This window comes from Pteropus vampyrus, unplaced genomic scaffold (genome assembly GCF_000151845.1).
Source record: "Pteropus vampyrus isolate Shadow unplaced genomic scaffold, Pvam_2.0 Scaffold412, whole genome shotgun sequence".
NCBI lineage: Eukaryota > Metazoa > Chordata > Mammalia > Chiroptera > Pteropodidae > Pteropus > Pteropus vampyrus.
The window spans coordinates 42207-54515 of NW_011889193.1; the positions used below are offsets into that span (position 1 = coordinate 42207).

General features: G+C 57.1%; 2 protein-coding genes and 1 pseudogene across 4 annotated transcripts; 1 reads left to right on the plus strand and 2 right to left on the minus strand.

The window, feature by feature from the left end:
- Positions 1-913: 913 nt before the first annotated feature.
- On the minus strand, positions 914-8380 carry SPRTN (SprT-like N-terminal domain). 3 transcript variants are annotated; one of them, XM_011380886.2, is made up of 5 exons: positions 7816-8380; positions 6818-6917; positions 6024-6152; positions 3931-4176; positions 914-3220 (listed from the first exon to the last, which is right to left on the minus strand). In XM_011380886.2, the coding sequence occupies exons 1-5, from the start codon at positions 8034-8036 to the stop codon at positions 2447-2449; spliced, it is 1470 nt and encodes a 489-aa protein (XP_011379188.1). In that variant the 5' UTR covers positions 8037-8380; the 3' UTR covers positions 914-2446. The 3 variants fall into 3 exon arrangements, with proteins under 3 accessions (XP_011379188.1, XP_011379186.1, XP_011379187.1); XM_011380884.2 differs by having other exon boundaries at positions 914-3198; positions 3915-4176; XM_011380885.2 differs by having other exon boundaries at positions 914-3198; positions 3915-4176; positions 7842-7978.
- Positions 8381-8536: 156 nt separating this feature from the next.
- EXOC8 (exocyst complex component 8) lies at positions 8537-12303 on the plus strand. The gene has a single exon (XM_011380887.2). It carries the CDS (start codon positions 8682-8684, stop codon positions 10851-10853), a length of 2172 nt encoding a protein of 723 aa, XP_011379189.1. The 5' UTR covers positions 8537-8681; the 3' UTR covers positions 10854-12303.
- On the minus strand, positions 12099-12226 carry LOC111731955 (annotated as a pseudogene).
- Positions 12304-12309: the final 6 nt, after the last annotated feature.

Genomic DNA, 12309 nt, shown 5'->3' on the forward strand with positions numbered 1-12309 from the left:
TGAAGGGTGATAGCAGCTTATAGGTTGACCCAGAATCACCAGCTGCCATTAGGGTAGGAAGTTTGCTTTCAAAGGGAGAAACTTAGAACGGAAAACTTATTTGATATGAGACAGTGAAGGACTCAGATTTGGAAGAAACAGATTTCTTAGGGCGCAAGTTTTCTCCAGTCTTTAACACGGGTTGAAGTGAGGGTTTAAATTCCCAGTTTAGCTTCCGTTTCCTTGACGGCTAACATTTCCGTCATCACTTACCCGACAGACTCTTTCGATGTGACACCTCCTTTCCCAGCAGGTCCTGTCACCCTTCCCGCATCCATGGTGCCCCCCGCGAACCCATGAAAACAGTTCTCTGATGTTCTGTACGGGCTGGCAAACCCGTCCATTCCCCAGGGCACCAGGCCCGGCTGGATCGACAGTGTTGTCGGGGGCCACACTAACTGGACATAAAGATGAGGCTCTGCCCTTGACGTTCTGCGTGGCTAGCTCTGTCCCGTCTACCCTCTCTGGCCAGCTGTCCTCCCAGGGGGTTGCGTGTCTGTCCACGCCTCTTCTGTGCTTCTCCTGGTCGCAAGACCCTTCCCACCTTCTCACCAGACTGACTTGACTCGTCCCAGAGCAGCTCAGATGTCCCCTTCCCCAGGAAACATACCTAAGGCCCTCGGCTGTGCTGTCCCTTAGTTCCCGCAGCGTCAGCCGAAGCCTGTCACAGCATTTACCGTGTGGAAATGCATCTGGTTTTGTCTCTCCCCGCCTCCCCCAACCAGGCTGTAACGCTCCTGAGGACGTGTCTTACTTCAGAGCCCTAGAACCTTGTACCAGGTGGGCTCAAAAAATGTTCAACTGCACATAACTTAGGAGACTGAATTAAAGATTTTCTATGAAAATATAACTGCACACGTTATAACACAATACACACATTTTAAATCATTTATATTTATTAAATATTACTTTTCAACTTCATACTTAAGAAATAGCAAAACTGTGAACAGTCTACCAGACAGGCTAAAAAGACAAGGGCTGAGAACAGTGTTAACAGGTGAACGACTAGAACTCTCATCCGCTGCTCGTAGGAGCGTCAACTGCGATATGCACCAACGCTAACCGTGAACATAGCCCGTGACCCAGCAATCGGACCCTGAGCGCCCGCCACGAGATGACAATGACATTCTTAGTGGCACTATTCGTAACAGCCAGCCCTGACTGGAAATGACGCCTGTTAATATTAGAATGGACATGTAAACTTTGGCATAGTCACACAAACGCTACAGAATCCGCCACACGTACCAACAAAGATACCGCACCGTGAGTTCAAGAACGAGGCGAGCTAGCGCTAGCCTGCGCGGCAGAGGTGCCGATGGCGGCTGCCCTCGGGCTGCGGGAGTCGGCTGGGAAGACGCAGCCACGAGGACGCCCTCTAGTGACGGCAGCCAAGCACGGTGCGAGGCCACCGGCCGCACGCCTAGGACCCTACGCCTCATGCGCATACAAGTCACGTGGCACGAAGCTGAGGAGAAAGACGGCGGGGCCTGCGGTCTTGGGAGCGTGCGGCACCCTGAGGCGGCCCTGAGACAGCAGGGGAGAATCCGTGCCCCCGTCGCGACACGACTTTTTATTTTTAAATGCACAAGTGGTATTCCCTGTCGTAATGGTTTCAGCTTTGGCTTAAGGTTCGTAATGCTGTTTCTAGATAACGTTCCACTGCGAAACAGCACGCAACTTTGCTGTCCTATGTACCAGTTACTTAGCACCGAGTTTTAGCCACTCGCTGTGTTAAAGTCTGAGAAAATAACTCTGGCTCACAGAATTATAGTGGCTGTTTGTTACTAGTAATATTCAAAAATAAATCTGTTTTACTATACTCTTTATCTATTTTAACCTAAAATCTGCCACCAAGGTGAAACAGACATAAAATTCTTTAAAATGCATAAAACTCATTTCCTGTTAAGATTTCGAGAAAAAAAATTTAAAGATTTAGGAAAGTATTTTGAGTAAAACAACTAACATACTTCATACTCTAGGTTTTCATTGTGGTCAGTATGCCTGACGCTAAATACTAACAGCACTGGGAACGAGTTTCAGCATTAATAAATATTCAATTTAACCATATATTTAATTACTCGTTAAATACTCTGAGGGACGTATACGTAGGTTAACAGATTCAAATACCTTTAAGAGCAAGAAAAAACAAAGTGTCTAATAAAAGCTACACGTGTGAGAACATTCAGAACTGCGGGCTCCAGAAGAGGAAGGTGAGTGGACACAGACGGGGCGCCCTCCCAGCCCTGATCACAATCTCACGTGCGCACGTGTCAACGAGAACACTCCGTGCTGGCCACGTGAAGCAGGTCGTAACCTACGAATCTCTGCACGAAGCAGAGCTCCCTGAGGGGCCGGCACGGCGGTCGCGGTGAGGTAGCACGGCGGGATGTGAGGCCCGTCCTCTTCCTCAGAGGTTTTTCCTCCTTCTGACTGAGGTGCTCTCGCCTTCGAGGCACCGGTCCAAGTGCTCGTTGATCTGAGACGCCAGAACTTGGCCCCGGCACACCGGGCAGCGGACCACTTCGCTCTGGCCGGGCGGGCCGCTGGAGCCCTGGGCCGGGGCGGCAGGGGATGCACTGGCTGGGTCACCATCGCTCTGCGCGCGCTCCCTGACGAAGCCGCTGGCACCAACGGCCTCACCCTCCAGCCGGGGCCGTTTGCCTGGGACCTCACTCTCCGGCCGGCTTGCGTCCTGGGGGGCCGCCACGGAGGCCGACGCTGCTGCTCTCGTGGAATTTCTCGGGGCGACCTTGGACGCCGAAGCCCTTCTCTGAGACCCAGAGGGGGCGGGGTGCTTGCCGCCGTCGCCCAGGGCCGCGCTTGCCGCAGGAGGCCCGTCCACGCCCCGCAGGGCCTTCGCGCTGGGAGCCGACGACGCTCGGGGGAAGTAGTTGCTTAAAACACTTTGGTGACCGCTACTAAGAACAGGAGGGACTAGAGTTTTCTTACTTGAACCATTCTGGACGAATTTCGCCTCGGTTTTAGAACCGGGTCTCGCGGTGTTTGCCGAACGGTCGTGACGTGAGGAATCTTGCGCTTTCCGAGTAGCACGTGGCGTGGCCACCTCCCCGGGCGGGACGGCCTGGCCCGTCGCTCCCAGGACGTAGCCATTCCCACCGAACGGGACTAGCGGCTGCGTCTCGCCTCTGCTGGCTTTATCTGCAAGACAGGCAGACGAGACCTTCCCTCGACACAGGGACCAATGAACGCAGCGACGGGCCCAGGACACCCCCATCCCAAAGGACAGTTCCTCCAAATGAAAAAGTACCATTTCGTCCTCAGGTGGCTCCTAGGGCGAGGCCGCCTCGGGCAGGGCTGTGGCGCCTCACGCGGGATGAGGCCCTTCGCCCGGAAACCTCCCGGCCCCCACGTCCCTCCCTGGGGGCGCTCTGGCCCCCCCGAGACACTCTCCACGTCAGGTGTCCTGAGCTCCGCAAGTGAACAGCTCAGACTCGGGACACAGCATGTGTCCCTGGGGCACGTCACGGCGTCCTAGAGAGGCAGCAGCGACCGCAGCAACCTGAGACCTCTTCACCAGGCACGACGACCCCTGAACCTGCCCGGAAGGGGAGACTGAGAGGCGGAGCTGGCGCACGTGTGTCGCACCCCTTCCCCGTCCTCCTCCCAGTGGAGAGGCGCCTGGCCAGCGGGCCACCTGGCCGGGGCCGGCAGGAAGGGGCGTCGGGAGGACGGCCGTTCCGGGCATTGTTCTCCCAGCTGCGGCTCCTGCTCCGACCACCTTTCTGCCTCCTGTTTCCTCATGACCGAGTCACACGGGGGGCAGGGGTCTTCCCCCCCCCCCCGCCCGCAGAGCGGGGCCTGTTTGTCAGCCGCCGCCCCAGGCACGGGGGGCGCCCCCGGGCCTCGCCACTCACCTTTGCCGCCCGCCGCGGGCCGCCCGCCCGCGCCCGCCTTCCCCTTGCGCTTCTGGGAGTAGCTCTCGGGCTCCTTGACCTTGACGTAGGTGCCGCCACAGGACTTCTGGTGCTCGGCCCACCAGTGGTCGTGCGCGGACGGCGCCCTGTTGGTGGCACGCTTGACGTAGCCGTAGAAGGGCTTCCGCAGCTGGCAGGGCCCGTCGCAGCGCCACCAGTGTCTCCGGTACTCGTCCACCTCGTCGTGGAACGCGTGGTGCACCTGCGCAGAGAGGGCGGTTGCGTCAGCGCCCGCAAACGCACCGGCGGCCGCTGTGTTCGCCGCCACCTTCCCAGTTTGGGAAATTTTATGTCAGGAAAGACAACCGTGTTTAGCTTCTGTTCGAAAGGTCATTTTAATGGCAAAAAGCAGCTAACGTAAGACCTCAGAAGCTGTACAAAAAAGGACAAACGTGAGAAAACAAAAAATAAAAAAGCCTCTCTACGTGCTGAAAGTTTTAGAGAACAAATTTTAAAACGGTCAAACTCAGGACAGAAACGAGATTTTCCGTAATGCCACAGGAAAGACGACTTCCTCCCTGTCAGTCACACCACTGAGCTCTGCGGACTGTCGCCTTAGACGCTGGACCCAAACCACGAGAGCATCCGGCCAGCCCCGCATCCCTGCAGTGATCCTTACGGGGCATCGTGTTATGTCTATCGGTGAAACGGTCTCCTGAATGCAAACACTTTCAGCTTTGTGCCCCGAGGGGCATGTGTGGGCTTGGCACAGAGGTGCCAAGTCCGTGCTGTGTGGAAACCTTCACGCATCAAGTCAAATAAATGTGCTTTTCACTCCTTCGACATGATCCTGTTGCTTCGCCCTCTCAGTGACCTGTCCCAAGACCCGAAGCGGAAGACACAGGAGTCCTGTCTGAGAGGACGGTGAGCCCTCCCCTCTTGGTGGCACTGAGATGGCAGGGCGCCATTACAAACTGATTCTCCCAAGTGGCTGAGTGCCTTTTCTACTGTCACCTCAATGGGCCATTACTACTGGTATCAGACAAGCAGCACGAGGTTTTTGTTGCACTTTGTTTTACCAAAGACATTTTTTTAAAAGTTCTCCTTGTGGGAAAGAATGCTAAGCTTTCTACACCTCTCCGGCTAGTTTTACACTCAGTCTCTCTCCACCACAAGCTAAATGTCTTACTTGGCAGGCCTGCAGACAGTGCCCTCTGCAGCAGCTGCAGGAGACAGGACAAACGTTTGGGGGCAAAGAGGCGTAGAAGACCCCACCCTCCCCCTTCCGTTGAGGACTCTGCTCACTAATTCGATGGCCAGAAAGTCCAGGAATTGGGTCTGTTTTGCTTCCAGCTCCCGTAACCCCTACAGCCTGGGATGTCACTTTTTAACAACGGAATCACTAAAATAAAACGGGGCAGCACCATGAACAGGATGCCCGGTAGAGTTCATGATAACAGGACGTGACCTGAAAGAGTGAGGGGTGTGCGCTGGACCAGCCCCCCTCCTAGACAAACAGACATTCGCGGAAGAGAGCCGTCCCCAAAAGCAGGGACGACCCACGACCTGGCCGGAAGTGCAAATTCTAAGGAAGAAACTAAGTCTCGTGTGCCGGCAACTCCGCAGTTTGTTTGCCAGTCTACGTTTATGTGACTGTTTCCTAATGCAAACCACTTTCCAGAGCTTGAAGTAACTCGACAAGCTCTAGAAAAGTAACGCTGACAGCTAGCAACGCAGAGGGTAAGCACGTTCCGTTGTCCATCACGCTGGCATCCACCGCCTTTTGAAGGCGGGGAAAACCCAAAGTACCAAGCGCTTAATGTCTGCGGGGTTAACGTCCCGTTCAGTTCAGAGGAGACCACAAGAGAAGGCAGGTCCTGGGACAGCTGTGACAGCCCAGGCCGGGTGACAAGCCTGAAGTCTCCTGGGAGCGGGCAGAGGCCTTGGGGCATGGGCCCGTGGCCACTCTACTCTGGCCAGGCCAGCCGCCGTGTCCCTAGGCCTCTAGCTCACTGGGGACCCTCAAAGACAGAAGTCGTTTCTACCCAGTCCCGTCCCGGGGGACCCTGGAGGAATAAGCAGCACGGGGTGCAGGCGCGGCTCACACACCGTGATGTTGGCCCCGGTCAGGCGGTTGATGCGATGCATGTGCTTGCAGAACTCGGGGCCGTGCCCTTCCCGGTCCTTGTCGTTGTTAGTGACAAACAGATAGGCGTGTATCATTTCGTGCAACAGGGTCTGAAACACAAAACAATCGCATTAATCTGTTACAGTGCTTTTTAAATAAAAACGCATTTCCTTACTCTACCTGCGATAATCCTCTCTGGCTCACAGATGCCTCTCAGATGACAAAGTCATGAACCATCTTTCTAGAATGGGCCATAGGTTTAACGGCCTTGCTCTTCTGAACCCCGTTCGTTGCAACTTAGGTAGTCCATGTTTTTATTTACACAACATATTCACTAAGCTGCTCCTGTCCAGTTGGGCATCTTCGTTAGGGTTGGTTTGGTTAATCATATTCAATTTTTGGTTCTATGTTTACTATTTTCTGTGTATTCACTGAGTTATCAAGAGAGTTGTTAACTGAAGCTACAACTGTGGATTATTTATTTTTCTGACTGCTAATTTATGCCTCACGTAATTCAAAGTTATGACTTTTAGGGTCATAATTATTTAGATTGTTAAGGTATCTTTATTTAACAGATTAGCTTGTTGTTATAATGTGCCCTTCTCTCTCTAATGAAACGTCTTAAGATCTTTAGTCTGATACTAAGGTAGCCACAACTTTAAATGTTTACATGAGATGCTTTCCTCCGTCCCTGTACATGTAACATACGTGTGTCTTCATCTGACGCTGTCTCTTAATCTAGCATGTCATCCGTGTCTTTACCTGCAGCGCTTACCTCTACGAGATCCTTTCTTGGTCTCAGCTTTAAGAGGGGTTCACTGAGCCGGATGGAACACATTCCGCCCCTCCCTTCATAGCTGCACACCCCAGCACACCTGAAAAGCCACCACCACGAGGTTATTAGCGAACACAGACAAAAGGCAAACGGGGATGACACAGCCAACGCTTGGGGGCAGATGGCTTTCCCCAAAGCGCACTCACCCTCCCTGTCAGGACGGACTGGCGTTCACCCAGGCAGGGGGCGATGTGGGCAGGGGCACTGCCGCCACCCTGGCCAGGCTGCAACAGCTCAGAGGGACAGAACCTGCGCCGCTGGCCCTACGCCCTCCCTAGCGCTGTCCCACGTTGTGGCGGTAACAGCCTCTACGACGCAGACCTGTGCTGCACAGTTTCATGTCACACCTTAACCTGTCTTATTTGGGCTCGTTCCGTAACAAAATGAGCAGGGTGGCACACGACGGCCCCCTGACCTCGTTAAAAACTCCGCCCGCGGACAGGAGAGGACGATTTCCAATCGGAACTTCTCCCACTTGTTTCTCACACTTAGGGGCGTCCCTGGAGACCCCTGGGGTCCGGGCCAGTGGGGACGGCCGCCCCTGCCCACTAACCGCGGGCTCCCCGCGGAGCGCAGGTGCCCTAACGCGCGCATTGGGGGTGGACGGGCGGCTGGCTTCCCGCCCCTGGGCCCTAACGCACGGCCATGAGACAAATCGGAAACGCGCTCTTATTTTCGAGCGGGGCGACATTCGAAAAAACGTCCTCTCTCACGGTGTCCGTTAGGAATCGAACCGCGGCGGGGGGCGGGGCGCGCGTCTTTCTCAGGGAGGGGGGGGCGGGGCGAGGGGCGGGGCACCCAGGGGATCCCCCCACCCCCACACACACACCGCCCCCACCCCCGGTCCGACCCTAGCCCCGCGTCTAACGGCCCCGGCCGCCGGGGCGGGGAGTGGGGAGGGCGGGGGGCCGCGGGAACCCGCGGGCCTCGCGACTCACAGGGTCATCCGCATGCTCCACTTCACCTCGACGGCCTCCAGCTGGCCCCAGAAGAACCGGTCGTTGAACTGCACAAACAGGGCCTGCAAATCCGGGGTGGGGTCCACCAGCTCCCAGGACGCGTCTACCAGGGACAGGGGCTCCTGGGCCGCGGCGCGCCCCGACACCTGCAAATTCCACTCCTCCTGAAGCCGCAGCGCCAAAACCAGGTCCTCATCCATCGCTGCCGGGGGCCCGGGCGAGGTCGGCCGGCGTCGTGCTCGCTCGCGCGCGAGGCCGCAGCTCCGCCCGGACGCTCTGCGAGCCGGGCCGCGCTCCCGGGAGATACCGGCTCTCGGGCTGCTCTCGGCTTGGCCCGCGGGTCTCGCGAGAACTCGGAAAACCGACTCGAGAACGAGAACGAAGCTGGACCCAAACCCCGAAGCCGAGGTTCTGGGGCTTAAAAAAAGAGAACTCAGCGTGACACCTCGTAGAGGGTTCAAAACTTGAGTTCTCAAGGCTTAGACCGGAGGATGGTTTCGGGAGGCTACTAACCGTCTCACGATACGCCAGTAACGTCAAATGACGTCACTCTCGGCGCATGCGCAATACCCACGCCGCCCCGCCTCGCCCTCCACCGACTTCCGCAACAGCTCCTCCGGCGCAAGCGCTGTAGGCCGCTGGCGGTCGTGCGCAGGCGCACTACCCGCGCTCGGCCCGCTGCGCAGGCGCACCAGCGGACGCTCAGAGCCCGGCGCAGGCGTACTCGTCCCGCATCCCGTTTCCTCATCCCGGCAGCTCCGCCCGCCTTGCGTGAGCCGGGACAGCGGCGGCCCCGGCGGCGGCGAGAGTGACAGTGACCGCGCGAGACCCGGACGGACGTGGCGATGGCGATGTCGGACAGTGGGGCGAGTCGCCTGCGGCGGCAGCTGGAGTCGGGGGGCTTCGACGCGCGTCTGTACGTGAAGCAGCTCTCGCAGCAGTCGGACGGGGACCGGGACCTCCAGGAGCACCGGCAGCGCATCCAGGCGCTGGCGGAGGAGACGGCGCAGAACCTGAAGCGCAACGTGTACCAGAACTACCGGCAGTTCATAGAGACGGCCCGCGAGATCTCCTACCTGGAGAGCGAGATGTACCAGCTCAGCCACCTGCTGACCGAGCAGAAGAGCAGCCTGGAGAGCATCCCGCTGACCCTGCTCCCGCCTGCCGCCGCCGCCGGCGCCGCCGCGGCCTCTGGAGGGGAGGACGGCGGGGGTGGCGCGGGCGGCCGAGACCACCTCCGGGGCCAGGCTGGCCTTTTCCCCGCCGCTGGGGGCGCCTCCCGCGACTCCGCGGGTCCGGGCGAGGAGGGGAAGCAGCGCACCCTCACCACCCTGCTGGAGAAGGTGGAAGGCTGCAGGCACCTGCTGGAGACGCCGGGACAGTACCTGGTGTACAACGGGGACCTGGTGGAGTACGAGGCGGACCACATGACCCAGCTGCAGCGGGTGCACGGCTTCCTCATGAACGACTGTTTGCTGGTGGCCACCTGGCTGCCCCAGCGGCGGGGGATGTATCGCTACAACGCCCTGTATTCCCTAGACGGCCTGGCGGTGGTCAACGTGAAGGACAACCCGCCCATGAAGGACATGTTCAAGCTGCTGATGTTCCCCGAGAGCCGTATTTTCCAGGCGGAAAATGCGAAAATCAAACGGGAGTGGTTGGAAGTGCTGGAAAAAACCAAGAGGGCCCTCGGCGAAAAAAGACGGAGGGAACAGGAGGAGGCAGCCGCCCCTCGGGGGCCGCCCCAAGTGACAGCCAAGGCGGGGAACCCGTTTGAGGACGACGAGGAAGACGAGCCGGCAGCTCCGGAGGCGGAAGAAGAGAAGGTGGACCTGTCCATGGAATGGATCCAGGAGCTGCCCGAGGACCTGGACGTCTGCATTGCCCAGAGGGACTTCGAAGGGGCCGTCGACCTGCTAGATAAGTTGAACCACTACCTGGACGACAAGCCCAGCCCTCCTCCCGTAAAGGAACTAAGGGCCAGAGTGGACGAGCGCGTCCGACAGCTCACCAAGGTGCTGGTGTTTGAACTCTCTCCAGATCGGTCTCTGAGAGGTGGCCCCAAGGCCACTCGCAGGGCAGTGTCTCAGCTCATCCGGCTTGGCCAGTGCACAAAGGCCTGCGAGCTGTTTCTGAGGAACAGGGCGGCGGCTGTGCACACGGCCATCCGACAGCTCCGCATCGAAGGGTCCACTTTGCTCTACATTCACAAGCTGTGCCACGTCTTCTTCACCAGCCTCCTCGAGACCGCACGGGAGTTCGAGACGGATTTCGCGGGCACCGACAGTGGCTGCTACTCCGCCTTCGTGGCCTGGGCTCGGTCGGCCATGGGCGTGTTTGTGGGTGCTTTCAGCAAGCAGGTGTTTGATAGCAAGGAGAGCCTCTCCACGGCCGCCGAGTGTGTGAAGGTCGCGAAGGAGCACTGTCAGCAGCTGGGCGACATCGGGCTAGACCTCACCTTCGTCATCCACGCCCTCCTGGTGAAGGACATCCAGGTGGCCTTGCACAGTTACAAAGAAATCATCATCGAAGCCACGAAACACCGCAACTCGGAGGAGATGTGGCGGAGGATGAACCTGATGACCCCCGAGGCCCTGGGCAAACTCCAGGAGGAGATGCGGGCCTGTGGCGTGAGCGACTTCGAGCAGTACACGGGGGACGGCTGCTGGGTGAGCCTCAGCTACACGGTGGTGGCCTTCACCAAGCAGACCATGGGCTTCCTGGAGGAGGCGCTCAAGCTGTACTTCCCGGAGCTGCACGTGGTGCTCCTGGAGAGCCTGCTGGAGGTCATCCTGGTGGCCGTTCAGCACGTGGACTACAGCCTGCGCTGCGAGCAGGACCCCGAGAAGAAGGCGTTCATCAGGCAAAACGCGTCCTTCCTGTACGAAACGGTCCTCCCGGTGGTGGAGAAGAGGTTCGAGGAGGGCGTGGGGAAGCCCGCCCGCCAGCTGCAGGACCTGAGGAACGCGTCCAGACTCGTCCGCGTGAACCCCGAGAGCACGACGTCCGTGGTCTGACGTGGCCGCGTGTGCGGACAGGACCCGTCCCCGCGCGCGCGTGCCTCGCGGCGGAACCGTGGGACACGCCCTCTCGGAGACGCGCAATCGAAAGGAGAAAGGACAGGTGGCCAGTGGAGCCCACATGACAAAAACACTGCGATTAGTAAAATAGATAACGCGCTTTCCTGTTAAATTATGCTGACTCTCTAACGGACATGTGGTCACGCTGTGGCGTCTCAGCTTCTCCTCTGGGTCAAAATGCACTTTCTCACGGTGTCTGTTACGAGGCAGAAAGCGTCTCTGTGAACAGACAGAGTGTAAGTGTGTGGCGAAGTTTCCCCGTCCGCTGAAATGGGTCTCTTCCAGGGTACAGTGCCGTATAAAACACCCCGCCCCCCGTACGTCCTTCCTTAACCTGTGATTGAACGGTTTGGGGAAAAGAAAGGAGGGATTGAGGAAATCGGTTTTAGGGTCAGTTTGGGTCAGAATTCCTCCCTCAAAGGAGGAGCCGGCCTGTGGGCTCAAGTGCCGGACCCTAACCGACTCAAAGAGGGAGCCGTCAGCAGGCAGCTAGCTCAGCAGACAACTGGCCGAGGCCAGTGGCTGGTGATTTCCACCTGCTGATCGGCAGCGTTAGGATATTTGATTTGGGAGCAAGCGTTTACTGGAAAATCTCACAGACGATGATCAGTTTTTTTCCCAACGTATTCCTGACTTGTGGGCATTTCCAGCTGGAGCTTTTGTCTTCATCGGGCTGAGGAACGTAGCCACAGCCGTGATTTTGAGCTGGCCCACCACCCCCTTCAGCGTAGAGGCTTGATGGAAATGAGAAAATTTTTCGTTGAGATGCTTGTTTAGATTTCACATCCCAGGCTGGGTGGGAAATTAGGAAAAGGTCGTAAGCCAGCCCCCGGCGTTCTGAAGGACGCCTGCTCTGAGCGGAGATTTGTTTCTGTCCTTTCGTAACAGAGGAGAACAGAAAGGAGAGACAGTGTCCCAAAGCAGAGACCTTTGGTGACTCCTACGAAAAGAAAATGCTCCAGGCTGCATCTTTAATTTTTTAATTTTTCTTTGCTTTCTTTTTAAAAGTGCTCGCTTCACATGGTTTAGTAAAACAAAAATAACTAAAGAAACGTGAGCTTCCCAAGGTTTCCAAACTATTGCTCCTGTCGTAGACCGATTATATCACATTCCCCATAATTTGAGAGAAATTGTGCTAGCACATGTCCATTTTTCCCTGAGCTTTTTTTTTTTTTTTTTAAACGCCTACAGCGCCTGGTCTTTCTAGGCGGTCTCCCATCCAAGTACTAACCAGGCCCGACCCTGCTTAGCTTCCAAGATCAGATAAGATCAGGATGGGAGTTCAAGTTCAGGGTGGCGTGGCTCTAGACATCTGAGCTGCTTTCTAGCTGGGTTCTTGTCCATATGTGCCATCTCTGATGCCAGTTAATTCAGAAAGTTATTTCTTTTATCC